At 41.9% G+C, this 25,199-nt stretch overlaps 12 protein-coding genes across 12 annotated transcripts; 9 read left to right on the forward strand and 3 right to left on the reverse strand.

The window, feature by feature from the left end:
• Nucleotides 1–10: 10 nt before the first annotated feature.
• Nucleotides 11–429, reverse strand: LOC133841622 (uncharacterized). The gene has a single exon (XM_062274234.1). It carries the CDS (start codon nt 305–307, stop codon nt 68–70), a length of 240 nt encoding a protein of 79 aa, XP_062130218.1. The 5' UTR covers nt 308–429; the 3' UTR covers nt 11–67.
• A 367-nt stretch (nt 430–796) lies between these two features.
• On the forward strand, nt 797–2,869 carry LOC133841608 (hybrid signal transduction histidine kinase L). Its single transcript, XM_062274216.1, has one exon. The coding sequence runs from the start codon at nt 911–913 to the stop codon at nt 2,681–2,683; it is 1,773 nt and encodes a 590-aa protein (XP_062130200.1). The 5' UTR covers nt 797–910; the 3' UTR covers nt 2,684–2,869.
• Nucleotides 2,870–2,898: 29 nt separating this feature from the next.
• Nucleotides 2,899–6,868, forward strand: LOC133841605 (uncharacterized). The gene is made up of 5 exons (XM_062274211.1): nt 2,899–5,043; nt 5,112–5,177; nt 5,236–5,313; nt 5,375–5,437; nt 5,510–6,868. The coding sequence occupies exons 1-5, from the start codon at nt 2,992–2,994 to the stop codon at nt 6,866–6,868; spliced, it is 3,618 nt and encodes a 1,205-aa protein (XP_062130195.1). The 5' UTR covers nt 2,899–2,991.
• A 58-nt stretch (nt 6,869–6,926) lies between these two features.
• Nucleotides 6,927–9,505, forward strand: LOC133841623 (uncharacterized). The gene is given in 2 exon segments (XM_062274235.1): nt 6,927–8,226; nt 8,288–9,505. Coding segments are annotated over 2 exon segments (2,301 nt in total). The 3' UTR covers nt 9,289–9,505.
• Nucleotides 9,506–10,084: 579 nt separating this feature from the next.
• LOC133846431 (dynein light chain Tctex-type) lies at nt 10,085–10,852 on the forward strand. The gene is made up of 2 exons (XM_062281414.1): nt 10,085–10,489; nt 10,545–10,852. Exons 1-2 carry the CDS (start codon nt 10,165–10,167, stop codon nt 10,802–10,804), a joined length of 585 nt encoding a protein of 194 aa, XP_062137398.1. The 5' UTR covers nt 10,085–10,164; the 3' UTR covers nt 10,805–10,852.
• A 122-nt stretch (nt 10,853–10,974) lies between these two features.
• On the forward strand, nt 10,975–12,599 carry LOC133846426 (DDB1- and CUL4-associated factor 13). Its single transcript, XM_062281408.1, has 3 exons — nt 10,975–11,134; nt 11,186–11,900; nt 11,957–12,599. Exons 1-3 carry the CDS (start codon nt 11,065–11,067, stop codon nt 12,507–12,509), a joined length of 1,338 nt encoding a protein of 445 aa, XP_062137392.1. The 5' UTR covers nt 10,975–11,064; the 3' UTR covers nt 12,510–12,599.
• Nucleotides 12,600–12,702: 103 nt separating this feature from the next.
• Nucleotides 12,703–16,525, forward strand: LOC133846429 (sugar transporter SWEET1). The gene is made up of 3 exons (XM_062281412.1): nt 12,703–13,066; nt 15,487–15,892; nt 15,953–16,525. Exons 1-3 carry the CDS (start codon nt 12,897–12,899, stop codon nt 16,067–16,069), a joined length of 693 nt encoding a protein of 230 aa, XP_062137396.1. The 5' UTR covers nt 12,703–12,896; the 3' UTR covers nt 16,070–16,525.
• LOC133846427 (deubiquitinase OTUD6B) lies at nt 16,456–17,607 on the reverse strand. Its single transcript, XM_062281409.1, has one exon. The coding sequence runs from the start codon at nt 17,456–17,458 to the stop codon at nt 16,538–16,540; it is 921 nt and encodes a 306-aa protein (XP_062137393.1). The 5' UTR covers nt 17,459–17,607; the 3' UTR covers nt 16,456–16,537.
• Nucleotides 17,608–17,749: 142 nt separating this feature from the next.
• Nucleotides 17,750–20,201, reverse strand: LOC133846432 (uncharacterized). Its single transcript, XM_062281415.1, has 4 exons — nt 19,722–20,201; nt 19,330–19,432; nt 18,736–18,854; nt 17,750–18,664 (listed from the first exon to the last, which is right to left on the reverse strand). The coding sequence occupies exons 1-4, from the start codon at nt 19,771–19,773 to the stop codon at nt 18,390–18,392; spliced, it is 549 nt and encodes a 182-aa protein (XP_062137399.1). The 5' UTR covers nt 19,774–20,201; the 3' UTR covers nt 17,750–18,389.
• LOC133846433 (protein Z600) lies at nt 20,058–20,898 on the forward strand. Its single transcript, XM_062281416.1, has 2 exons — nt 20,058–20,148; nt 20,215–20,898. Exon 2 carries the CDS (start codon nt 20,629–20,631, stop codon nt 20,893–20,895), a length of 267 nt encoding a protein of 88 aa, XP_062137400.1. The 5' UTR covers nt 20,058–20,148; nt 20,215–20,628; the 3' UTR covers nt 20,896–20,898.
• Nucleotides 20,899–21,015: 117 nt separating this feature from the next.
• LOC133846430 (gonadal protein gdl) lies at nt 21,016–22,270 on the forward strand. Its single transcript, XM_062281413.1, has 4 exons — nt 21,016–21,528; nt 21,580–21,616; nt 21,678–21,972; nt 22,029–22,270. Exons 1-4 carry the CDS (start codon nt 21,408–21,410, stop codon nt 22,170–22,172), a joined length of 597 nt encoding a protein of 198 aa, XP_062137397.1. The 5' UTR covers nt 21,016–21,407; the 3' UTR covers nt 22,173–22,270.
• A 155-nt stretch (nt 22,271–22,425) lies between these two features.
• Nucleotides 22,426–24,415, forward strand: LOC133846428 (peptide methionine sulfoxide reductase). Its single transcript, XM_062281411.1, is given in 3 exon segments — nt 22,426–22,588; nt 23,375–23,568; nt 23,690–24,415. Coding segments are annotated over 3 exon segments (900 nt in total). The 5' UTR covers nt 22,426–22,438; the 3' UTR covers nt 24,246–24,415.
• Nucleotides 24,416–25,199: the final 784 nt, after the last annotated feature.

The raw sequence follows: 25,199 nt of genomic DNA on the forward strand, positions 1-25,199 counted from the left end.
TGTGTAGTGTGTACGAGCGCCATCATTCTGTATTTTAAATATTTTTGTTTTCATTTTACAGATTGTTTTAATTACTACTAAACTTTTTTACACGACGTAATAATGATTTCCTTAATGACGGGGACATTCTGGAATTCCTGTCACTTTCAGGTTTGCGAACAGTATAATTTTCTCTTGATTTTTCGTTTAACAAAGTTTTGGGTACCAGGCGAGCCTGATGCCAATTCGGATTAACTCTTTCTACCCAATAACAGCTGTTCATTTCAAAGTTAGCCAGCAATTTGGCCACGCAACCGATGTTTGTCATTTTCTTCGGATTTGTCTAATGAATATTTAGCTATGCAATAAATCTATAATATATTTTACTTTAGAATATTTAAAAACAAGTAGAGATTTTTTTTGAAGCTCAGCACAAAAATGTGAAAATGTGAATGAAATTGTTATTGCTGTGCAGGTTCACCTAAAATTGAGGTTATAATGCGCGCCTACTCGATTTAAATTCAACTGCCAGTTGGAAAAAAACTGGAGTGAGCAGTTGCGAGAGCACAATTTTCCAATTGGAGTTTGGAAGCTGCGCTGGAAACTAAAGTTGGACAATGAATGAAACGCTTCCAATTGAGCAATTGGAGCCGGCAATAGTAAAGAGGGGAGTGAATGCGTGGGTGGGTGAGATAGTGTTATGCGCGTGACGTCAGCAAAGCATGGAGTGAAAAAGGAAGGGAGTGTTTGTATGTATAATGAGAGCGAATTTTGCTGAAACTTCGCATTAACCTCAAAGCGAAGCTCTTTATTCCTTTGCAGGGAAATGTTTGCCACAATTGTTGTGTAATGATAATAGTAGCAAAATTTTAAATGTATACAGATAGAATACTTACAAAAAAAGCAACAAATTTGAAGCACACAAGCGCAAATGGTGCGACGGAAGAGCATGGCACGTGGTCTGGCCAATCAATTGAGGTCGTGGGGCGCCACCTACCAGCAACAGCTGATGGCGCAGCCACGATACAGCGGCTGGCTGCCGTCCACCGCCGCCACCACACCCCCATATGCCAATAACTATCAATTGTTGCACTGGCAGCATCCGACGCCCACGTTACAAGCACGCTCAATGCTGCCAGCAATGAGTACTCTGTGCAACAAAATGGCTGGCTGCATGCCGCGTCTGGCGTCGCTGCCACAACCCGAGCTCAGCAGCCCCAAGCTGAGTCGCTTGCGTCAAAGTCTGTTGAGAGCGCACCCGGAAATGGTAGCACAACGTGCCTGCAACGCATACGTGTTGCCAGCGGCGCAAAGTGAGCAGCGCTCGAATTGGTGTCGTAGCAGCGAGCAAGTGTCAGACAGGCTGCGTGCACGACAACAAGCTGATTACTTTCAGCAGCTGAGACTTTTGAAGCGGCAGCAGCGTCTGCAGCAGCAGCAACAATTACAGCAGCAGTTGCAGCAGCGGCAAGTGCAACAGCTGCAGCAACATCAGCAGCAATTGCTGCAGCACCGTCTGCAACAGCAACAGCAGCGATGGCAGCAACCTACCGCAGTTGCGCCAACCTCTGCTGCTCCACCGAAGTGCGACTTTCAGTACTTCAATTTTGGCAACTGCGCTGAGCTCTGCATCCCTTTTCGGAATTCGGAATCGGTGTCCTCACTGTACTCGGCCACACATCCGACGGGTTTAAGCGTGATCAAACCACAACTAATCCCCAAGCAGAGTCCCCTCGAGCAAAGCGAGAGTTTTAGCTATGTAAAGGCGGCCAAACAAATGGCGAAGATGACTCCAATGACCAACAAGGCGAGTGTCGAGCTGAAGAGTTCCCCGAAGGCCTTGTCCACGAAAATCACTCCGGCTGGTAAATCTACAAGCTCCACAACTTTAATTAGCATGCCTCCAACTCCTGTGAACAGTCTATCAGAGACGATTTCCGGTAAGAAGTCAATATCGACCAGCTCGATGACGTTGCCTCACTCCGAGGGGCATCTAAGTCAGCTTGCTACCGATATCGACTTGAATTTGACGGCCATACGTCAGCTGCTGGAGACGAAGTTACCTCAGAAAGAAAAGGAGTTGGATAAATTGGCGAGTTTATTGCAGCAACGGGTTGGCATCAATTCCCAGCCAGGCGTGCATCTCCAAGGTGGCGAATCAAAGACATCGCCAAAACGGAGTCAAAAGAAATCAAGAGCACGACAATTGAATCTGAATCGATTGTTTAAGCAATCAAAGTCACCGAATCCCATGTGGGACACGCTAATGCAGCTAGCGGCGCATATGTGCGAGAACAAGGATGTTAGCCCGGAGCAGCCTCCCAAACAGTATTCCATCTATTTGATGGTCAATTCCGATGATGAGGATAACACCGAAGACGATGTTGAAGGGGCTCAACAAACAACTCCGCACTACAACAGCAGCAATAGTCGCATATTGCCTAGTCTGAACTATAAAATGCATCAGAATATCTCGATGCCTTGGACTCCGCAGCCATCAATCCGCAAGAAGAAGAAAAAGAAGCACGTTTTGTTGCGCTTGCGACGCGAGCAGGAGCTGCAGTTGAGTGCAACTCCACCACCACGACGACCGTTGCATTGGCCCAAACAGGACTTCTCCAAGCCAGTCAGCAAGTTGAAAAAATCTAAAAAGTTCAAGCTTTCAGCACAGTCATCGCGAAAGATCCCCTATCACTGGACCTAAGCTCGCTTTAAGCGATGGATTGTTTATGAAAATAGATTCTATATAAAGCTGTAGCTAACCATAGTTCAGTTTTATATACGATTTGTTTTCATTTGCGATTCATTTTCATACCAAAATTGTTAGCGTATTGTTTGTAAATTGTTTGGCAACTGCAGTAATAAATGAGTTTGGTAATATTTTTTGTAAGTAGTGGGCTTTGATCTTTTCGTAGTGAGCTGTCAAAGTTCTCATTGCAGTTGTCATTGCAAAACATATTGTTTACACTTAGCATAAAACCGGATAATGTAAGCCAAGAACATCGGTTATCAATGGACTGTTCAAGGAGTAAGGTGAGTGGTAATGAAACCGACCTCGAATATGAGGTGGAGCATCGTGATCTGAGGGTTGAATCCGCATACGAGACAGGAAAACCCACTGCAAGGCAGTATGATCGAAAGGTGCACGTACTCCGGGATAACGAAAACGATCCTTTAGGGAAAGCAATTGATGGTAGTCGTCCGCCAAACTTAAATGGGGATTTGGAAAGGAAGGTAAATCGGCAGCAACGACACCATCAGCAGCCAGAGCAGCGCCCTCAAAAGCTAACAGAACATCGAAGGGAACAGCTACCGGAATATGCGAATGAACATCTACCTCAACATCGAGGCGAACCAATGGAATATCGAAGGGAACAATTACCACAACAGCGACGGGAACAGCATTTGGAACATCGAAAAGAACAAGTTCCGGAGCGTGGTAGTGAACAACTACCTCGACATCGAAGGGAGCAGCTCCATCAACATCGAAGGGAACAGCTATCAGATTATCCGAAGGAACATCTATCTCAACAGCAAAGAGAACAGCTTTCGGAACTTCGAAAGAAACAAATACCGGAACAAGGAAGTGAAGAGCTATTTCAACATCAAAGGGAACCGTTAGGAGAATATCCGATGGAATGTCTACCTCAACATCAAAAGGAACAGCTTTCGCGATATCGACGGGAGCAAACATCGCAATATAGGAGGGAACGGCTGCCAGGGCATCGAAATGAGCAATATTCGGTGCATCTAAGGGATAACCTTCCCCAAAATCGGAATGAATTGCTTCAAGAATATCGAAAGGAACACTTTTCTGAACATCTAAAGGTAGAACTACCGGAGAAATTGCGGCTAGAGTTACAGGAGCAGCGTAGACATACGGAAAAAGAAAGAGATCAGTCGAGGCAAAAATCGAGGCCCAAACTGGATCCCAATACGGAGTTCCATCGTAGAAATGATGCACTCGGGGAACTGCTCCGCAATTCAGTAGTTGTCCATAGCGACTGTGTGAAGGATAACCTAAATCGTTTAGCGGCTCCCACTCTACTAAGGCCAATATCCGGACACCGGCAAGCGTCTGGTCGCGGAGGTTGCAGTGGCTGTGACTCTAAGAAATACGCACAACATCCGGACCGTTATGAACCCACTTGTTGTGATGCACGCGATACGTCCAACGCAAATCATATGTGCAACGAATGTTACGATAATCCGCGACCTCCTAAGCCACGTCGCAATAAAAGCCGAAATGCAAACTATAATAACCAAGATAATTTTAGAAGGCAATGCGATTGCGACGATGAACCACAGACTAGGTCACGTCCGGAGCCCCGTGCATACGATGTTTACTGTCAGGAATGTGCACAAGCGCCTCAGCCAAGATCACAGAGCGACTATCGCGGTAGATCCTACAGTTATGAGCCTCCGACAAGGCCCCATCGAACTAAGCCTCGCAAAACTCAATCAGTATGCCCTTGTGACAGCAAATCAAGCTATAAAGGTTATGCTCCCTCCAATCGTAACTCGCATTACATGGAGGTTTCGGAATTTCGAAATATTGTCTGTCGCAATCCCTTGGTGGTCAAGTCCAGAGGTTGCATAAATCCATGCGAAGAGGAAAAACCCAAACCTAAGACGTACGTACCTTGTCCTAATTACAACGACGTGCCACAGTCGGTTAACAATGATTGTTGCACCACGGGTCGATCACGGCAGAAAGTAAGAACCAGAGCAGTAATAGAGCGTCCACCACGCCAATATGATTGTGATCCTTGCAATAGTAATCCTCCGACAGATTATATGGAATTCGAGAGAGATCAGTGCAACCAATATCCAGCAAAAAGAAATTGCTCCAATGAGAGACTATGTTGTCCGCGCAAGCCCCCCCCACGAAGCGAAAAACTAAAGCCAAAATGCGTGAGTGCTCCAGCTCCCAGGAAATGTCCTCCTCCATGCATCAAGACACCACAGCAAAGATCCGTCAAAGTCAATCGCACTTGCTACGTGCCACCCAGCTGCTTTGCGCCACGCTTCGCGAATACATCACGCAAATGTTCCGGCTCGGATGTAAGTTATTGTGCAGAAATTCCCGTTTTACCGACTCCACTTCCACTAACTTCTAAACTCACTTCCAGATACATTTCACGGATAAATGTGTTTCAACTTTAACCCAAGGCAATCGCCGCAAGATTCACATTAAGGTAAGCATATATTTAATAATCTTCCATAAGGCATTGATCTTATGAATTACATTTTTAGAGTCCAGACACTCTGGGAGCCGTTCCGCAGATGAGGAGAACAAAATCTAATTTGAAAGAACGATTGTCTGGTCGTGGTGTAAGCGTACGATAAAAACAATCATCGTTTTAATAATCTATAAAATCATTCAACCTAATAGCTAACTTATCCCCGAATTCAAGACGTATTCTCGAGCAAAATGTTCTTAGGAACCGGTTGCAATGTGAGTATATATGTACATAAACACACTATCTATCTGATTTCAATTAATAAATATAACAAAATCAAAACATAGATGGTACCGATGCCAACGCTTTCCAAAATGAACCGACGCGTGCCGAAGCTTAAGCCGTGTTCAATAACTCCCTTCCGTTGTCGTGGTGGAAAGCTGTCCAATACAACCACACCGGTTCCAAAAACCCGTGGCAATAATATCAATAGTATGTCGACAGCTAGAACTACTCCACAAAGAGGCACAGGGGGTGGCAGACGTGATCTGACTCAATCGACTCGAGGTACACCAACACTGGCTCGACGAGATCTGCCCAAACGGAATCAAGTAACGCCAACTATAATAGCAATTCGCCCCATACCGGTGACTGAAGAGCGTGGACGTCCCGCTGCACGCCCTGCTTCAATATTACACCATCCTGCGCCAGAAGCACAGACCAAGCCAAACACCACGGCAGCTGCAAGTCAAGGCAAAGCAACCACGACTAAAGGAGCATCGGCCAGAGATTCGGTCAGAGTTTCAACAGTACCTCAACCAGCACCTCGCATCAAAAAATCAGTGGTCATCCAAGAGAAAGTTGATCACGAAAGATCTTCATTTGCCAACGAAAAGCGAGAAGCACCTAGACCTTCCCAACAGCAATCAGTAAGGAATTCTGGGAACCGCGTAGAAACCGAATCCGGTAGGGTGACAACTCCAAGTCAACGACAGCGCGATGGCACTTATGCTATGACTAAACATGCTGCTCCAAATCAATTCCACCATCAGGGATCTGTCAGATTTAATGAGGCAGCTGGAACTGCAGTGCAAGAGACAGCTAAGCCTGTAGCTCAAGAGGCAGAGAGGCTAACATCTCAAAAGGCCACTAAAACTTCAACTCATAAGCTAACTAGACCTTTAACTGAACAGGCATCCAGATCCCCACTTCCAACCACATCTCGTAGTCAAGCAGACCCCCGTTCAATTACGCCTCAACAAGTCCACGAAGTAAGGTCTTCAACGCCAGCTCAGACCCCCGATCGTGAAAGATCCTTAAATATTACTCACGAAGCTGACGAGAAGCCGCAGCATTCACGACCAATTAAGGATGAAGGGGAAGCAAGGCAGGATCCAAATTATCGTTACTATCGAGGCAGTTTTCTGACCATACGCCCAAACATACCAAATGAGGAATCCATTCGAGCAAGTCGAAAACGCGGTTCTCTGATCATGATTACACAGAATGGAATGCAGAAATCATTAGCCAAGGGTTCCAGCTACATAGCCCCTCAATGGCAGTGTTTGGGTAAGAAGGGTGGATCCCATGCCACAAATAGTTTTGTGGATGCGACCAAGGAAGGGCCACAACGGAATCAGTTTAGTTGGCGTAAATTCGTGCCCCATTGGCTGGTCAATGACAAACATCGGAGAACCGATGTTTAGTCGAATCAGCATGTCACAATGAAAATGACAATGAGTGTAATATCGACAATTTTGAAATATGTCACGTTTGGGAATTCGAAAAATTATAAGCCACTATCTGAACTCCAATGATCGCCACATAATGCTCAACAGTCCCAGCTTGCAGTTCGCCAATGCCAAGCAACTGAGGAAGCAGGAGAATAGATCCTTGGACGGAACACCGCGATCTTCGGTCATTGCCCAAGTGCCGGCCACTCAGAAAGTCAAGGCACCCACTGCATCAAAGCAGCTGCAGCCAGGTGTATTGAAGCAGTTTGTGCTAGGGCAACGTCAAATGAGCAACACGAATTATTTTGCTGATGTCAGGCAGAATTTCAATGGATCGCATGCCAAGTTGCGTTTGACTTTAAAAGCCGCCAAAGAAATGGGAACAACAAATGTTAGAGCAGCCAGGGAAGCTGGCGGAACTGGAGCAACAACACCGGCGAAAGCAACAGCAGACACCAGTCAGTTCACCAATCCAGAGCTGCTGCAATATTTAAGCGGCAGTTGCAAGCTCTGTGCGGTCTGTGGTCAGCAACGCGTCTCGGTCACCACTGGCAACAATGGAATTTGCGCCGCCTGCAATGCCCGAATTCAAGGCGCTCTGGCGGCATTCAAGCAGCAACATCCAGAGCCAACAATCAGACTAAAGGGAGCTTGCGATCGCTGCCCACCTCCTTGCACTTGCGGCATGAGAGCACCACCGGAACACATTCAAGGATTCCCAGGCGCAGCAGAAAAGCCGCTCTACAATGATGCTGGGCAGGAGCATGACACATCTGCGACTCCAGCTGCTGCTCAACCTCATCCCTTCAACATTATTGTGCTGCAGGATTGCAACAATCACAATCTGATAGATCAACTGACCGCTGCCTTATCAGTGAGCTGTCAACAGCAAAATCCTGTCGTGCAACCTCCACATCCTTACAACTCAATTTGGCAACAACCTCCTCCCACTTACGCTGATCCACAGTATAGCAATTATGCCCCAGATCCACAAAACACCTATGGCAACAACCCGTATTATAACCTCACACCAAATGGACCCTTCATGTATGTTGCGAACAACAGCATCGGTGGGTCACCTCAACACAACCCTAGTCCACCCAATGGCAATATTTCGAATGGTTTGCCCCCGCAGCATTGTCAGTGCGATCCCGGCCAACCAACAAATGGCCAACCTCAGCATTGCTTTTGCGGTGCAAGTAACAATGGAGGCGAACAGTCCTTTGTTTACTGCCCCAACATTAATGGTCAACACGATGAACAGAATAGAAATTTATCTACCGAGTCCTCCACTGCATCGGCAAAAACTGCAGGAGGTGAGCAACTTAATAGTAAGTATTAATTTTAAGTTTCAATTTTTTGATTAATGCAGCGCAGTTGCACAATTAACAGACGGAGGACAGCTGAACTGCACTTGTAAATGTGAAGCTTGTCGAATAGGCTTCGAGGAGAGAATGAAGCTGCCACAACTAGTGGCCCAGGCTCTGGAGATTTTCATAAGGAATCACAAAATTGAAGAGAATGGTAAAAAAGCCATTGGACACAAAAGAATCGATCACATCCATTAACGGGGACAACGGCAAAAAAAACCAATTGAAAATAACGAAAAGTCCAAGGAAAAGCATAACGGCAAATTCGGTAATAAGACAAACATGAATGCTAAGCCCAAAGAAAAGTTTGCTAACAATTCGAAAAACAAAAGTGGAGAAAAGTCAAAGAACAGGACCGTGGACAAATCAAAAGCTTTTGCCAAGGCAAAGGACAGATCGGCGGAAAAGCAAGCATTTGTTGATAAGTCAAATGAAAAGAAGTCTGCGGAAAAGTCTGGTAACCCACCCAAAGCTGGCAAAGGCAAGTCAAAGAAAAATAAGGGCAAGCAAAATGAGCACAAAACCGAATCGCTCTTCTATCTGCCACAATCGAACAACTGCTGTGGCAAACCCTGTTGCCTACCCTGTTGTCTGCCCGCTGGTTCAGGTTCATGCTTCCAGCGTCGATGCAATGGCGGCAACGTTGCTGTTGGTGCTGACGGTGATCATCCGAGTCGTGTCAATTGCGCCAGAAACTGTGGGCGTTGCATCAGCTGTCCCAATTGTCCGGGCTACTCCAGACCCGCACCGACCAGAGATATTATTCATCCCGTGGCACATTTTCGACCTGGTCAATTGCAGTATCCGGCTAGCTTTATGCTGCAGCGTAATGGCGACTTTGTGCGGCGCAGTCTGGTGCGTACAGCTGCGGGTGTAACGGTGCATGAGGTGCAAAGAGCCGACGAAGAGGATGAGGATCAGGATTATGAGGAAGAGGATGCGGTGGAAGAGCCAAAACAGCAGCCCAAGCAGCCCCATCAGCTCAGATTCCAGTGTCCGAACAACTGTCCGTTCTGGCGTTGATCAGAATACGAATTGTGCATTATATGGCCGACATATACACATATATGCGGCATCGCTATAATATGCGATCAGATAATGCAGAATTTTTTGATCAGGCGCCTAGTGGTTTATAGAGTTTTTAGTCAAAATTTCCGTATAAACAATACACAACATCGAAAATAAACCGGTAAAGTAGATTTTCAAAAAAGAAAACAAAGATGATTCGAAAGGATTTAAATTTTTTTTGCAGTTTGCGACTACTTCCGTTTCAGTCTCCTCTCTCTCTTTCTCTGTGTGTGTTATTATACCCGCTACCCATAGGGTTGAAGGGTATTATAACTTTGTGCCGGAAGGAAATGTATGTATCAGGTAGAAGGAGGCATCTCCGACCCTATAAAGTATATATATTCTTGATCAGCGTCAACAGCCGAGACGATCCAGCCATGTCCGTCTGTCTGTCTGTGTGTGTCTGGCCGTCTGTCCGTATGAAACACTGGATCTCAGATACTATAACAGATGGAGCTTTAATTTTTTTTCATTTGCATTTGCATTTGTTATGTTTGCATGCAGATCAAGTTTGTTTAAAATTTTTGCCACGCCCACTTTAAAGCTAGAGTTGTATAGAGTAGTATACTAGTTAGGATTCCTGAAAATTTAGTTGCGATCAGATAAAAATTGTGGAAGTTATTAAAGAAAAACTTTTGCATGGGCAAAAACGCCTACTTCCTAGGGCTCTTAGTTGCTTTGGCTAACAATCTGCTATAAACTTTTCGCTATCGATAACACAGTAGCCATTGTGTTCAACTCCATTATTTGGTAGCACTGAACTGAGATCAAATAGAAGCTATTAGAAGCGCTGCTTACACGTAATAAATTCATTGATGAATTTTTTTTAAAATGCCGCTGTTCGGAGCAAAGAAAACTACACGCGCCAGCAATGCATCGGTAGATGTGAAAAAGTCGCGCGCTTCTGTTCGCTCTCCAGGTGCTAATACTACTTCAGGCGACTTATTGACGCCTAGTGGACAAAAGATTGCATCTAATCAAAGTAACGGAAGTGGTTCTGATTCTGATCCCGATGAGGATAAACATCCCGAAGTATCCCCGGCTACGGATGTGACCATTTATAATGAATACGAAATGGGGCCTGCATTTGGCTGCAAGTTTCCATTGCCATTTATACGATTTATGATCGAACGCCTAATAAATCAAAAGTTTAAAGGTAAGCTCAAGAATCTGTTGCCTTTTGTTGTTTCTTATAAATATTCATGACACAGGAAAAACTTATCAACCGGGAGACGCCGTCAAGTGGGCGCGTGAAGTCGCTGATGAAGTCAATTTGAAAATGGAAGGGATGTGTCGTCAGCCACGTTACAAGCATGTCATACAAGCGATTATTTATCAGCAGAATGGAGCTGGATTCTTTTGTGGCGCTCGTGCAATTTGGGATAAACTTGCCGACGATTATACATCACTTACCTTCGATGGCGGCACCTTTATGTGCATTGTTGTTATTTTCGGCATATATCAGTATTAAGTTGACCTAAGCATTAAATAAATAAGCGAATAAATGAACGAGCAAATATTTAAATTCAAATTTATTGGCGCCAGTTAGCTGCTCGTTGAAGCGAAACCAAACGATATATCGATATTTTGGGCAGATGTGCCCCTTATAAAATGCCGTTATATGTTGGTATATTATTTTTGAAAACTAACGGTCACACTTTCGCGCACATGTGTTTGTTTTCATTTGTCTAGCGAGTTTTGTGTTGATTTAAAAGTGAGTGCGATTGTAAAATGAAGGTAAAAATGATAAGTCGCAACCCGGACAACTATGTCCGGGAAACTAAGCTGCAACAGCACAAAAGTAAGTTATGCATCAACTAGAGAAACCTTATATTAACTCTTATTTTTGCAGTTCCACGAAACTACGATCCGGCGTTGCATCCACTTGAGGGCGCCAGGGAATATGTGCGTGCCTTAAATGCCACCAAATTAGATCGTGTGTTCGCAAAACCATTCGTGTGCAATTTGAGCGGACATCGCGATGGCGTCTCCTGTTTTGGCAAACATCCCAAGCACCTCTCGACACTGGCCACCGGTGCCTACGATGGTGAAGTGCGCATCTGGGATTTGGCGAATCGCAGCAGCATCCGCAGTTTTGTAGCTCACGATGGATTTGTGCGCGGCATTGCCTATTCCCGCAATGGCCAGCGTTTCTTCACAGTGGGTGATGACAAGACCATCAAGGTGTGGAACGCTCAAGCACCCGAAGTGGGTGAGGAAGAGGAGCCCGTGAATACCATACTGAGTCGGCACATACTGCAAGGCATTTCACACAATCGCAAGGACAATAGTTTCGCCACGTGTGGCGAGGTGTGCGCCATTTGGGACGAGCAGCACAACGATCCCATAAAGACCTTGAAATGGGGCGTTGATACATTGCATACCATTTCCTTTAATCCTGTGGAGACTAATATATTAGCCTGTTGTGCTAGTGATCGCAGCATTATATTGTATGATCAGCGAGAAGCGCAGCCACTCCGCAAAGTGGTTTTGACGATGAAGAGCAATAAACTAGCCTGGAATCCCATGGAAGCATTCAACTTTACGGTGGCCAATGAGGACTGCAAGTAAGTGAACCTAGAGAACAGATAAGAAATGTCCTTAACGCACTTTTTGTTTACAGTCTTTACACATTTGACACACGCAAACTGCAGACGCCGCTCAAGGTGCATTTCGATCACGTTTCCGCCGTCACAGATGTGGATTATGCTCCCACGGGCAAGGAATTTGTCTCGTCCAGCTACGACAAGACGGTGCGCATCTATCACGCTCATCAGAGTCACTCCCGTGACATCTATCACACTAAGCGTATGCAGCATGTAGTCTGCGTTGCTTGGTCTCTGGACAATCGTTACATCTTCTCTGGATCCGATGAGATGAACATACGCATGTGGAAGGCGAATGCATCTGAAAAATTGGGCGTTGTGCGACCACGTGAAAGGGCCAACTTCAACTATCAGGAGGCGCTCAAGGAGAAATATGCAGCGCATCCGCAAATCAAGCGGATTGCGCGTCATCGACAGGTGCCGCGTCATGTGCTCAATGCGCAGCGCAAGATGCGTTCGGTCAAGGACAAGGAACTGCTCAAGGAGGCCAATGTGCGCAAGCACTCCAAGAAGGGCACGGTGCCTTTCGTTAGCGAGAAGAAGAAACATGTTATACGACAGGACGTTTAAATATTTTTTACAAAAAAAATCGTTTTAAGTGCTTTCTTTTATAATAGTGTAACAATCAATGATAATCAATGAAATTCAATTTAAAAATGACGTGTACGTGTTATCGATAAGCGACTACGCGCGCAACAGCGATAAACGATAAAGGGCTTATCTAGCGCAATTCGTTTTATAAAAGGTGGACAGCCCCATGTGGGGGCCCCGCAGTATAGTCAGTTGTTAAGACAGCAGCAGCTCGCAGCTCGTCTCGTTTTAAGTCGTTAAGTTTTTTGTTTCGGTTTTTACGTTACGTTCGCATTTGTTTTTTTCGTACGCAATTACAAGTAGTTGCCAAACGAGTTTGTTTTAGAACATAATATTAACAACACAGCTGTCTGACGCGATATTAAAATGGACGCACTCAGCGATATATTAGCGCCACACTCCGAGCTAATTGGTAAAATAGCCGGCACAATAACTACTCTACAATTTCTGTCCGGTGTTTTTCTGCTCAACGACATTCGCAAGAAAGGCAGCAGCGATGTTTATCCCGTTGGACCATTTTTGGGTGGTGTTGTTCTGTAAGTACAAAACAAAACAAAAAAGCGAAAGCAAAACAAAAACAATACATAATGTCGCCTCGAATTTCGTAATAAAAAAGTGCCTCTTAATGCTCCAATGCACACACACACAAACGCATCAATAGATAAATTGCGACCGTGGGCAATTGATTTAATCGTTTTATACCCTTTAAAAATTGGCTAGTAGTCCATTTAAATTTATCAGATAATTTTAAAGAATATTGGATGTGGGGAATTCAAAATAATGACAGTAATAATTATTAGCTTTATTTTGAAAATAACATTTTATGTTTTATATATTATATATTTTGAGTTCTATGATTTTATTCAAACACCCTAATACAAAAAATATATAATTAACTCAAAGATTACAATTTCTTAAGAGCTAAAAAGGTCGAATGTTGAATTCTCTCAATAACATATTTAGTTCATTATTCACTTTCCCTGATTTCAATTTTATTTTGCCACAAAAACAAGAAAATAAGAGAAACGCAGGGTATTTCGTAGTCGATCACGCTGAGCAAGCGCATTCGTACCCGTATTTTAAATAGTCACCATGACTGCCAAATGACGTTTGCCTCAAAGAAGAAGAATGAAGAAGTGGCAAGGTGAAAGGATGAGGGAGGAAAACAAATAATAGAAAAAGAACTGAATCTCCACGTAGTTCAAGGTTTCTATTGAATTTTCGTAGCCAAATCAGATCAATGACAATTGACGGTTACATAAATTAGTTCCGCTTTTCAGTTCTTTTCTAATCTGAATTATCAAGAGAACTTTAAAGTAAGTTCTTAGCACACACATTCCTCTTATCAATGCTATACGTCAGGCACCACGTACAACTTATCATTTTTTTTATTTTATACATATACACTTATAGTACACAATGATTTGGTATGCTCGGGTTAGTCTCTTGTCTATCGCTTCCTTGGCTTAGCTAATCAGTCGGACAAACCCATATTGTTGTGTGTATTGTATACATATATATCTCCGGGTCTCTTACTACATCGGCCGTGCCCATTCTCCACGTGCTCGTTGTGGCTAATGGAAATGCGAAATGTAAATGAACCTTAGCCTGTTCTACATTTCTCCCCTTCCGTCCCCAATTTCCTTTACCAAATGACCAACTGCCACTTGACATGCAAGAATCAGCGAAAAAGGCGCAACAGTTGCGTGTTAACAGATTATTTAGCTTTTTGGGGTTGTTGTTGGGGGTTCCATAAAGCTTTTATTGTTGTTTACCATTTCCCAGGCAACATAAATGATTTGTGTGCAGATAAGGAGTGTAACTTTAGCATATTAAAAAAACTAAAGGCACTCCTTATTTTTAAATAAAGATCTATTCTGGGGTCTTTAAGTAAAGGAAATTTGTTTACTATAAATGAATGATTATTTATGCTGTTCAAATGTATAGTATTATAGTTTGCTCTTAGTGCATCCAAAGTATCTTATATTAATCTACATACAGAGTACAGCTCAATAAAATATTATATTTTGTAGAATATGTATAAACGGGGTCTTTATATTTATCTCGGAGAATTACGTTAACATTCTCAAATAATAATAACTAACGTTACAATCTGTATCTAAATTATATGGTGCTCGTATAAAATGCTACTTAGATAGATGATATAGTAATCTAATACTCAGCTCACGTCTATTTTATTGTCTAACGCGTTTCATGAGAAATTAAATAACTGCAATTCTTTTCTTACAACTATTTTCATGTTAGCAAATAGAGAGTATGCATAGGATAATTACATATATTATATTATTTTCCCAATGCATGTCTTTTTTCTTTTTGTTAACTCTAATTATTTTCTTTGATATATAGTATATTTCATAAAGAAATTTTGACTATATATTTTGTTGCCATGAAAACTTAATATTTAATAAATATTTTAAGAAAACTTGTTTTATCATTAATGTTTTTGCTGATCGCATTTTCCAAATATGTCGCAACAATAACATATAATTGCAATATCATCGATTAGAGCCACAAATTTCAATGAATGAGCTCTTTTAAATCAAGTGGCTTGCTTCGTCAAATGATAACGATTATTAATAAAACAGCTACGTGTCCAGTGTAAAGGGAGCCAATTAGAGGTCTCGTTCCCTTATCAATGGGCAACATGAAACTGAGTTTCTCGTTATGAAATTCAAATACATGAATCCATATATGAATAGGTGTTCCCACAAATCAATAAAAATATATCGAGTCATTGCAATGGCCTATCAATTATGTGAAATATTATCCAAAGCATTTTGCTAATAAACATTTATTAATCGGGAAAAAGGGAAATTTTGTTTACGAATTGGGACTTAAACTCTAGATTGATTTGTTTTGCTTAAAATACTTTTTTCTACTTACTGTTTTCCTTGAACTGGTAATCTTATTTGTATATTTTACATCTCAACCTCAGCACCGTGATGAGCGTAAAACTGGGTCAAGCGATGGGCGACCAGCCGATGATAAAGGTCAACATAATTGGCTTTGCCATCAATACGGTTTTCATGGTCGGTTTCTTCTACTACGCATCGAGTGAGCGAAAATCTAAGATATGGGCTCAGATTGGTTACGTCTCCTTGTTCCTGCTGGCTGTCATTACGTACGCCAACTTTGAGGATCCCGCCAAGCTTGAGTTCCGTCTGGGCATGCTAATCACCTCGATTCTGGTCTGGTTGATCGGTTCACCGCTGCTGAACATCCCCAATGTGATCAAGAAGAAGAGCACCGAGGGAATGCCGTTCCCCATCATCTTTGCTGGTCAACTAGTAGCCACAGCCTGGACTATCTACGCCATTTCCATCCGTAATCATGTCATGGTGGTAAGTATTGAAATCGGTTTACCAAATTAAAGATTATGTCAACTAATATATTTTATATAGTTCCAGAACTTGTTCCTCTGGTCTTTGGGCGGCATTCAGCTGTTCATGTTTGTGTTGTATCCCAGCAAGCCGGCCAAGAAAACTCCAAGCAAGAAGGCCAGCAAAAAGGAGAACTGAACATCCCAAAAACGAACAAAATGGTTCCATGCAAGCAACAAGAGATTAAACTAAATTTTGGAATCGAGAATACTAATTGTTACTTCTTGTGGAAGTTTCTTACAAGTCGCCACAGATTATATTTTTGTCTAAACTATATAGTATGAATGTAAGCTATATATTTTCTTAGAACAAAACGCGCTAATAGCAAATTTGGGAAGGAGGCGTCGTCATCACTAGCTAAGCTTTTACTTTACAATCCAAAGTGCATTTCAAAGGATTCAGCAATTGTATATAGATCCTTTGAAGTGCAAATTGTAACTGTAAAGTATGCCTAAACTAATCTTGTTAATAATTAAATTAATAACATTTTGTACAAAAACAAAACGTAACAAAACTATTTGCAATTTTTGACAATAATTCAAATCTTCCAATATATATTAAATATCAATCAATAAAAAAAGGTATTACATTAAATGCATCTGTGAGTTATTTGTCCACTGGCAACGTCGAGTTATAATGGGCGCCCAACTGGTAGATATGTCGATGATAGCAGATCACAAGTGGAGCACCGCCAAACTCCTCCTGACCCAACAAAGTAGCGGATCCTTCCGCCTGAATGACTTCGATGGGCACGCGCAAGAGCGACGACAACGCCTTCAGTTCTATGTGTCCGCCCCAGGCGTGAGTCTTTGCGATGTCATCGCAGTATGCCTCGAATTGCTCGTCGTTTAGTAGATCTCCTGTCTCCGGATGCGTCATGTAGCAAATGAGCGATTCCTTGTGAGCGCGCACATAGTTTGCAGTCTCTTGACGCAGCTGCTGCACACTGTGGCCAGGCAGGGCATTCACCTGCAGCTGATGGCGCACAGCATGATACAGACAGTCACCATCGGAGGCAATCATATGCAGCGTCAACTGGCGGCCACTCAACTTGGCAGTGATTTGTTGCAGTTCGATTTGCTTGGGCGACGGCTGATTGGCCGCATTCTGCAATTCCACGCGTATCTCCTGCGCACGCTCGCGTGCTTCACGCTCCTTTTTGTTGCGACGCTTCTGCGCCTTAGACACACGCTGTTGCTGTGAGCCATCCGCATCCTCCTCGCCATTGTGCTCTTCCTCTTTGTCGTTGTCATGATCGCTCTCGGCAGCTGCAGTTGCTGCCGGTTCGGCTGAGGCAACACCCGCGAGCTCTGCCTTATGACGCTGGTCCATCTCGCTCTCCAGACGCGTCATCTCCTCGAGAAACTCCTTGCGCTTGTTTTTATTGTTCTTGGGCGCATTCTTCTTCATCGCCTGCAGTTTGGCCTGCAGCTCCTTGCGCTCACGTCGGTGGCGACTGGCCACATCCTCCAGCGTGGTCTCAGCTAGGCGTGTCTCCAGCTCACCAACGGCTTCCACGCAAGACATTATTTATATTTATTTTAATCTAATTGAGACTGGAAATGTGTTTGCCGGCTCACAGCTGTGCAATGACGCAAGCGCAAAATGCGCTACGTAAGCGCAAAAATGCGTTAACGTAAACGTAACGTATACGCTGACAGTGCTCAGTTAACAGCAACCGTTGTGCTCTGCTAAGTTCGTGAACAGAGATAAGAGATCAATTATTTAAATTTTAAAATGCTGACTTCCAAAGGAAGCAATTATTGTTTCTTTAATAATAATACTTAGTAATGGTACAAATGAAATGCTGCGTAAAAGTAGTAGTTCAGTATTCGTTTTCTTTATTTTATTTTTACATAAATTGCACAGCATGCTAGTAAAAGTTAACAAATATTTTGTTTGTCGCGCTATTCTAACGAGCTTACGATCTACTAAAATTACGAAAAACTTAAGAATTTTGGTTGACGTCAGTTACAATTTTTAAAAATGTGCACAGCTTTATTTAGTTGTGCATTTAATGAATACATTTAATTGTTGATTTGAAGCAGCTGGCAAGCGACCAGAGAATAGACACTATATAATATTGCGATGATCATTCTCTTATACAACATTTCTTAGAGCATAAAACTTAACAGATTTGATATTTAGTTTAATATGACAGAATCATACAATGCTTTCGTTTTGTCGTTTGTATCGAATTATTTACACGGCCAACAACTAATAGTGTGATGATTCATTAGTTTACTTTTACACACTAAGAAAATAATAAAATAAAATAAAAAAAAAACTTTATATCATTCACATAGATAAGATTGCTCTATATGTGCCCCGTATCAAATCGCTACCTCTATAAGTATATGTATGTACCATATTATAACTAATGTCGAAATGAAATGTGAAAAATAAGGAAGCACCGACTAGACAACTACTCTAGATTGTGGTGGCCTGGATTTTCAGTCTAAAGGCTTTTGGTAATGTTCTGGAACAAGCGACGTCCCCACCACGACTCCAAATCAAATGGCTTAAAGTCGTTCAGTGCCGGACTAGGTGGCTCAACCCACACAGCGGGCGCAGCCGATGCCGCCACAGGTGTGTTGGCTATAATGCTGTCCACAGGATTCGGATGCGATGCAGATGATAAGCTGCTGGCATTGTTGTTGTTCGCATCAGCCTTGCCATCGGCCTTTGTTGAGCTCGAATCGTACGGATTTTGTGCGACCAAAATATTCCAAGCTATACAAATTGAAATCAATTTGAAATCATCAAGAGAGCGTTGTCGTGAGAGAGAAAGTAATTTGTCTTACAATCGTTTATATAGCGTATGATTTCCTCATGCTGTGGCGTTATCACCTCGTCCTCAATCAGTTTGGTGGGCGTGATGCGCTTGGAAGCAAAGCTTTGTTGAAACACCGGACGCGGTATGCTGCGAATACAAATACAATTACATTAAATACTTATTAGGCAACAGAGCAATTACGCTCTTATATTTGTAGGAAAACGCATACACGCACAGATACGCATGCACTGCTAAGTGAGCACTTATGCAAACATGCGACACGCACATGGGGACCAAGTACAAAAATAAATCACTTTCAAGTAATGGAAAATCTTATGCTGGGCACTCTTTTTTTCTTTCTTTTTTTGTCTTTGTGACGTAACGAAGTCAATGTGCCTGTGCTGTTGCTACAGATAACCGGCAACACTGACCCACGTGTTCTCATCAGCAATTCAGAGTTGCTCAATTAGCATAGCAGTGCTATATACAAAGGTCGTGCCATGGCTGATATGCGATAAAACAAAATGATAGGCAACCAAGCCGTGAAGCAGAAGTCAAGAGAGTGTGTGCATAAGCCCCCCCTTCCCCATCACACACTGCGCTCAAACACATGTCAACTTACTTTTTATTCTTCTCGGGACTGTTCAAATCAAAGTTGCTGCTGATGCCATTTTTCTTTGTGCTCTCCTTGATACTCTCAAACTTTTCAAAGTTTTGCGCTAGACCTGCAAATAGAATTTGGTTTGTTATTGTTTGAATGCAAATTCAATTTGCCGGTAAAAATCACAAAACAAAAGAGAGAAATGGAGAGCGAGCCCCTTAAGAGAGCGCCCATTTGAGAGAGCTTAGCAGTGGCCGCTGCCTCTGTCGGCGGCAACGGGCTTCGACAACAGCGGCGGCAGCGCAGCGTGTTGTGACATAACAGCAACACTTTTTTGCAGTAAGGGCCGCCTTCCCATTGGGGTTTATTGTACTTAATACACTTTACACATTTGTTGCGAGTACTAAACTTACCGCGGCGGGTTTTAGCAACAATTTTGCTAGGTCCCTTGTTTACAGTGTACATGACAAATTCGATTTAGTTTGTTGTTGTTGTTGTGGCTGTTGTTCTTATGCTTTCCTTTTGACTGACGTTCGTTTTGTTTTTGTTTGGTTTGTTTGCTTTATTATTAGGAAATCATATGATCCAGTGAGATATGTACATATATTTATATGCAACTATTGACAAGCTTCTCTGGCTGCTGCTTCTGCTTTCTTCTCATTTCAATTGAATTTCATGTTGTTATTCAAGAGTTACACAATATATTCTCAGTTAACTTTGACTGATTTTTTTAGTTTTTATCTTTACACCGTTTGTCTATGCTTGATATTTAATTTCTCTAGGCAATGTCACTACGAGTTTTGTACAAATCAATTGCTAGGAATTTATTGCCAATTATTAGTGAGTAGCGACCGATTTGTCTGCCTTCTCGAATGCTTAATACAATTGTAACGTATCCCACTGCAGCAATAGCTCCACACACTGTTCACTGCTCTCTCACACTCATACACTCGCACACACGTGCACTTGAATTCTCAACAAAACATATGCTCCGTGAGGTTCAGTGTGTACACGCTAATAAACTCATAAAACTTTCTACCTGCGCGCGTACTTTCAAGCGCATTAAAAAGGGATTACGCGTTTTTCATCGGAAAATCCGGGAATTTTATTGCCCTCTTTTAGATGACAGCTGCATCGCAAATTTTCTGCAAATTTCCGCATAATTTTTGATGGTTTACAAAATTTGCGTGGACATCAACTGGATATAAAAGGCAGTATAATCTATCTGGAATATCAGTAGCAAGTCAACAGTAGTCTACAGCACTAACGTTCTCTCATCTCAAAAGTTCTCAATTTGTATACAAAAGCACTTTGAAAATCATGGACAACACTGAAGCCATCCAAATCATGCAGCGTTTGAAGAGCTTGAAGATCGTTGAAACTCCTCGTCAGCAACAGCGGGAAAGTGGCCTTCGGGAATGTCAATCGGAGATTGTAAGAAAGACGCAGGTGCCTGCTACTCCCTGCATGAGTGCATCCTCATTTCAATCGGAACTTAAGAAACGCCGCAAAATGAAATTGAATCGTGTCTATAACTATGAGTCCGATATGCATTTCATTAAGGCCCGAAAGTCTCTTAATTTTTAAAATATTTGAAACTACCATTGTAATCTTTTTCCTTAGTAATAATCTCCTTTGATTTCAAATCAAATGTAATTTTTCTGAATTTTAAATAAAAACTTTTTTTTGAAAATTTAAATTTTGCCCGTTTTTTCTGAATGAGATTTGGCAAATTGATTGTGGTGACACTGGCGTTGCTATTGTTATCGACATTGGTTTCTTCAAGCAGCCAGTGTGACAATTTTGCTCGACTTTTTGCATTGGCAGCAAAACAAATTAAAAAGCAAAAATTAAATACAACAACACATTAAAAAGGCTTTTCGAATAATTTTTGTTAAATAAATTAAAAAACTGAAAACACAGACTTATCGATATGTGGCTGGACAAAATAATTAGGGTCACACTTCAGCTGCTCATCATATCAGCCCTGATTGCAGTAAAACAGCTGCTTGCCAATGAATAACAAAACAATCAGTTTTATGTTTTTATTACAATAAGCCGAAACCGAATTTCTTATTTAATATTTAAGAACCGGAAATATGGAAGACACTGCCGTTACTCAGGAAGGAAGCTCCAACAGCAGCGAACCGCTTAATGAAGCAGAGGAAAAGCCTCAACAACCTTCGCCGGAGTTTTTGCAACGTAAAATTTACTTTCTGAGTAAGTTTTTGTTGTTGTTCGGGGAGCGCTTTATTGATAATTTATTTTTAGTGGATCAACTAAAAGCAATGCATGCTGAACTACCAGAGTGAGTATACAGTCCAGAATTTAGCTGAGAACCATAATATTCCGCAATTGATTAATTGTAGAATACTGCAAACTCGCATCTCCTATGATTTGCTCACAGAACTGGCAAATTGTGTGTTAAATGAAAGCATCTTCGATATAGTCAAGGCTCTGATGGAGTTACAGCATGTGACAGAAAAACATTTGATACAAATGCGCGCACAGGTTGAGAATGAATATGAAATCGAGGTCGCCGATTGGCGTGCTAAAATCAAAGATCCAGAAGAATTGCAGCATATTCTAGGACTTATGAAGATCAAACATACCAAAAAGTTGGTGGAAACTGATAAGAAAATTGTTGAAGTGCTGGACCAGAAGGCAAGTAGAAAAATCATTTTGTTAAAATAATGAAAATAATGTAATTGTTTCTTCAGGTTTACGATCAACAATCCATGCTTCAAAAGGCTGGCGTACCTGGCTTCTATCACACGCAAAGTCCGAAAGAGATCAAAATACAGATGTTCTTGTTAGATTTCATTTTACGCCTGAGTCGACTGAAATACGAACCCAACAAATAGCAAACTGACCCAATATAACTTAAGACTGTTGACCTAAGATACTAAATAATTCGTTGTAGTTAGTAAATGCCATTAAAAACATTGTAAGCACTGTACAAGCTTTTTCTCATTGAAAGCTCAAGTTCACGGAAGAGCGCATGCTCCGAAAGCTTAGCAACATGCTGCGTATGTTGCCGGCTAAACTTTTACCGCGGCCTCTCAAGTTCACAGTGCACTCTCTTTTTAGTTACTCTCTCTGGGTGGAAAGAGAGCGCTATCAATAGAAAATGCGCGTTGGCGGCAGCTATAAATTGAGTGCAAACGCGTCTAGTCTTAACAGTTGCTCGATATTCTCAAGCCACAACACTACAAAAATCTCAAAAAACATGTCGCTGACAATTACCAAAGATGTGTCCACTCCTGAGCTCAAGGATCTGGTGAGTAAAAATGTGAAAACTAAAGTGTAACTATCGCGCAACAAAAGAAATATTTAAAATTCCTCACATCAATCAAAACTTCCGCCAAGTGCTATGAACTCATACAAGGCCGTTAAAGCAAATTTTTAAAGCTTCTATTGTCGGGTAGTTTTTGTTTTATTGCTTTGCTCTCATGCGCTTATGTTGGCAACTTTTGTTTTGGCCAGCTTTAGTTGCTGCCCAACAGTCCAAGCCACAACCAACAACCGAAAAAATGTTCTCGCGTCTGTTTCGTAACTTTAAGGCAAGTTCAAATTATTTAATAATTGAAAAGTGTAGTTAAAAATTATTTAAAAATTGTTACAACACAACTGGCATAATATTAGACTAGCTTAACTTTCGTTTTCGATTGCAAATTATTAAAAAGCGCTTCACCACCGTTGACCTTGATTTCGCTGCTGCGATATTGACGTCGGCTGCGACTGCAACGTCGAACAGCTGTGCAACGCTGCATCGCTGAAAACAGCTGAGCTGCGTTGAGAGAGCGAGAGCTCCACACTGAAAAAGAGCAGCAAAAGTGCAAAGAGCGAGAACATTGACTGCAGTTGACGACGAAACGCCGACAAAACACAGAGTCGGAATCGACGTGCCGAAAGTTTGTGAAACATTCGTTTGATTTCAAGTTCTGAGATATGCGTTGTTTGCCAGGCTTTGGCTACGGCCTAACCTTTCTTTTTCTGGTGTGCTGCGATGCGAGTGCATTGAACTTTAAGCCTCTTACTCATCAATTGTCTCGTTTCCTTGCAGAGCACTGTGCGCAATGAACAAAAGGAGTTGAATCTTTCACCGGTGCACCGTTTGAACGTGAGCCATGCCACCGCCACTTTTGGCATGGGCTGCTTCTGGGGCGCAGAATCGCTGTATGGCGCAACGAGGGGCGTGCTACGCACCACAGTGGGCTATGCTGGCGGCCAAGCGGAATTCCCAACGTACCGTAAAATGTAAGCACTTTGCAACGGGACATTAATTGGCCTAACAAAAATTTCCCCTTTCTCGCCCCTGCTTCTTTGCCTAACGCTTTTCTATTTACTTCAACTAACCAATCGACTCGACTCTATACAGGGGTGATCACACTGAGGTCTTGGAGATTGACTATGATCCCACCGTGGTCAGTTTCAAGGAGCTGCTCGAGCTGTTCTGGAACAACCATGAGTACGGTCTAACCACGCCCATTAAGCGTCAATATGCCTCGTTGATTCTCTATCACGACGATGAGCAGAAAGAAATTGCTGAAGCTTCCAAGAAGGAGGAGCAAGTGCGTCGTGCTCCCGAAGTTATTACCACGGACATTGCGCCCAAGGAAAACTTTTTTTGCAGCTGAAGAGTAAGTTGCAGAAATTGACTTGCAATGACTTTCCATACTTATTTGTACTTTCCACATAGCTATCACCAAAAGTACAGACTCCAGGGTCATAAGGATCTCGCTGCTTCCCTCAATCTTAGCCCGCAATTGCTTCAGAGCAGCTATGTGGCCACCAAGCTGAACGGTTATCTGGCGGGAGTCGGCGGCATCGAGCAGTTCAAGTCTGAGGCTGACACCTTGGGCCTGACACCAACCCAGCGCCAGTACTGCAACTATCACATTGAACAGAACGAGGGTCAGGGTCTCTACTGCTGACCGCGCTTCATAGATGTTAAACGTAGATCATATACTTAGGGGGGTAATACTAAAGACATTATATTTTATAATTAATTGTACTTTGCCTAAAAAAACAAAGTGTATTATTTAGTCTTAAACAAATATTCTAAAAATAATATAAAATAAAATATATAAATAAATATTTCAAACATTTCTTTTTTATTTTTTTCATAATGCCTACTTTGAGTAATCTTGGCAATTTAATAATTCAGCCTCAGGGTAAAGGTCTTCAAAAGTCTTCAAGCAAATAATACAGTGCAATTTATTAAATAATGCGCCTAACAATATGAACCTCAGATTATTCTTCTATGCCTTTTAAATTAAGTAAACAATTATAAAGGCATTAATGTTATGGTATCTCTTGAAATAACAGATTTTGGCACAAACAAGTCATAAAGAATTTAACATATGGCTACATATTTTAATTCCTTTATGAAGCAAATCAATTATTCAGCAAATTTCATATAAATGTAGAGTACAAAATTCTATGTTCGATTTCATTAATATATTTTTAATATAATCGTAGAAGTTATATATGCAATTTTATTCAAGGACAGCAATAAAAACATTAAATACTTTAAATTAAATAAGAATTGATTATAACTAGGAATTAAAAAATAAATTAATACCTGTTCTGTGAAAAATAAATAAACCTTATAGAAGACAATCATTTATTTTTTCTTTAAATTTTAATTCATGCAAATAAATTAAATTCTAGAAAAGGCTTTTTCATATATGGACATACTTAGTAAGAACTAAATGAAAACAAAGCAATGGTCATACAACTCTGTTTGTCTATCAAGAAAATAGATCTAATCGAATACCGATTTTCTATTAAAAAAAAATGCTGGATCATGGACTTATTGATAGACCAGCCTGTGACTGCATGCACTATTTCAGGGTCGTAAACAAGACCTCAATGACTAGCAATAT

Source organism: Drosophila sulfurigaster, chromosome 3, assembly GCF_023558435.1.
Source record: "Drosophila sulfurigaster albostrigata strain 15112-1811.04 chromosome 3, ASM2355843v2, whole genome shotgun sequence".
NCBI lineage: Eukaryota > Metazoa > Arthropoda > Insecta > Diptera > Drosophilidae > Drosophila > Drosophila sulfurigaster.

Coding starts and splice junctions, on each gene's coding strand:
- LOC133846432 (XM_062281415.1), bottom strand. CDS start 19,773: ATGTACACTGTAAACAAGGGACCTAGCAAAATTGTTGCTAAAACCCGC. Junction 19,433..19,721: donor TGTTGCTAAAACCCGCCGCG/GTAAGTTTAGTA, acceptor TTCTATTTGCAG/GTCTAGCGCAAAACTTTGAA. Junction 18,665..18,735: donor CATACGCTATATAAACGATT/GTAAGACAAATT, acceptor CAATTTGTATAG/CTTGGAATATTTTGGTCGCA.
- LOC133846433 (XM_062281416.1), top strand. CDS start 20,629: ATGGACAACACTGAAGCCATCCAAATCATGCAGCGTTTGAAGAGCTTG.
- LOC133846430 (XM_062281413.1), top strand. CDS start 21,408: ATGGAAGACACTGCCGTTACTCAGGAAGGAAGCTCCAACAGCAGCGAA. Junction 21,617..21,677: donor ATGCATGCTGAACTACCAGA/GTGAGTATACAG, acceptor GATTAATTGTAG/AATACTGCAAACTCGCATCT. Junction 21,973..22,028: donor TTGAAGTGCTGGACCAGAAG/GCAAGTAGAAAA, acceptor TTGTTTCTTCAG/GTTTACGATCAACAATCCAT.
- LOC133846431 (XM_062281414.1), top strand. CDS start 10,165: ATGCCGCTGTTCGGAGCAAAGAAAACTACACGCGCCAGCAATGCATCG. Junction 10,490..10,544: donor AATAAATCAAAAGTTTAAAG/GTAAGCTCAAGA, acceptor TTCATGACACAG/GAAAAACTTATCAACCGGGA.
- LOC133846427 (XM_062281409.1), bottom strand. CDS start 17,458: ATGTCTTGCGTGGAAGCCGTTGGTGAGCTGGAGACACGCCTAGCTGAG.
- LOC133846429 (XM_062281412.1), top strand. CDS start 12,897: ATGGACGCACTCAGCGATATATTAGCGCCACACTCCGAGCTAATTGGT. Junction 13,067..15,486: donor TTTTTGGGTGGTGTTGTTCT/GTAAGTACAAAA, acceptor TCTCAACCTCAG/CACCGTGATGAGCGTAAAAC. Junction 15,893..15,952: donor TCCGTAATCATGTCATGGTG/GTAAGTATTGAA, acceptor TATTTTATATAG/TTCCAGAACTTGTTCCTCTG.
- LOC133841608 (XM_062274216.1), top strand. CDS start 911: ATGGTGCGACGGAAGAGCATGGCACGTGGTCTGGCCAATCAATTGAGG.
- LOC133846426 (XM_062281408.1), top strand. CDS start 11,065: ATGAAGGTAAAAATGATAAGTCGCAACCCGGACAACTATGTCCGGGAA. Junction 11,135..11,185: donor TAAGCTGCAACAGCACAAAA/GTAAGTTATGCA, acceptor TTATTTTTGCAG/TTCCACGAAACTACGATCCG. Junction 11,901..11,956: donor GTGGCCAATGAGGACTGCAA/GTAAGTGAACCT, acceptor TTTTGTTTACAG/TCTTTACACATTTGACACAC.
- LOC133841605 (XM_062274211.1), top strand. CDS start 2,992: ATGGACTGTTCAAGGAGTAAGGTGAGTGGTAATGAAACCGACCTCGAA. Junction 5,044..5,111: donor GCAAATGTTCCGGCTCGGAT/GTAAGTTATTGT, acceptor ACTCACTTCCAG/ATACATTTCACGGATAAATG. Junction 5,314..5,374: donor AACGATTGTCTGGTCGTGGT/GTAAGCGTACGA, acceptor TCAACCTAATAG/CTAACTTATCCCCGAATTCA.
- LOC133841622 (XM_062274234.1), bottom strand. CDS start 307: ATGACAAACATCGGTTGCGTGGCCAAATTGCTGGCTAACTTTGAAATG.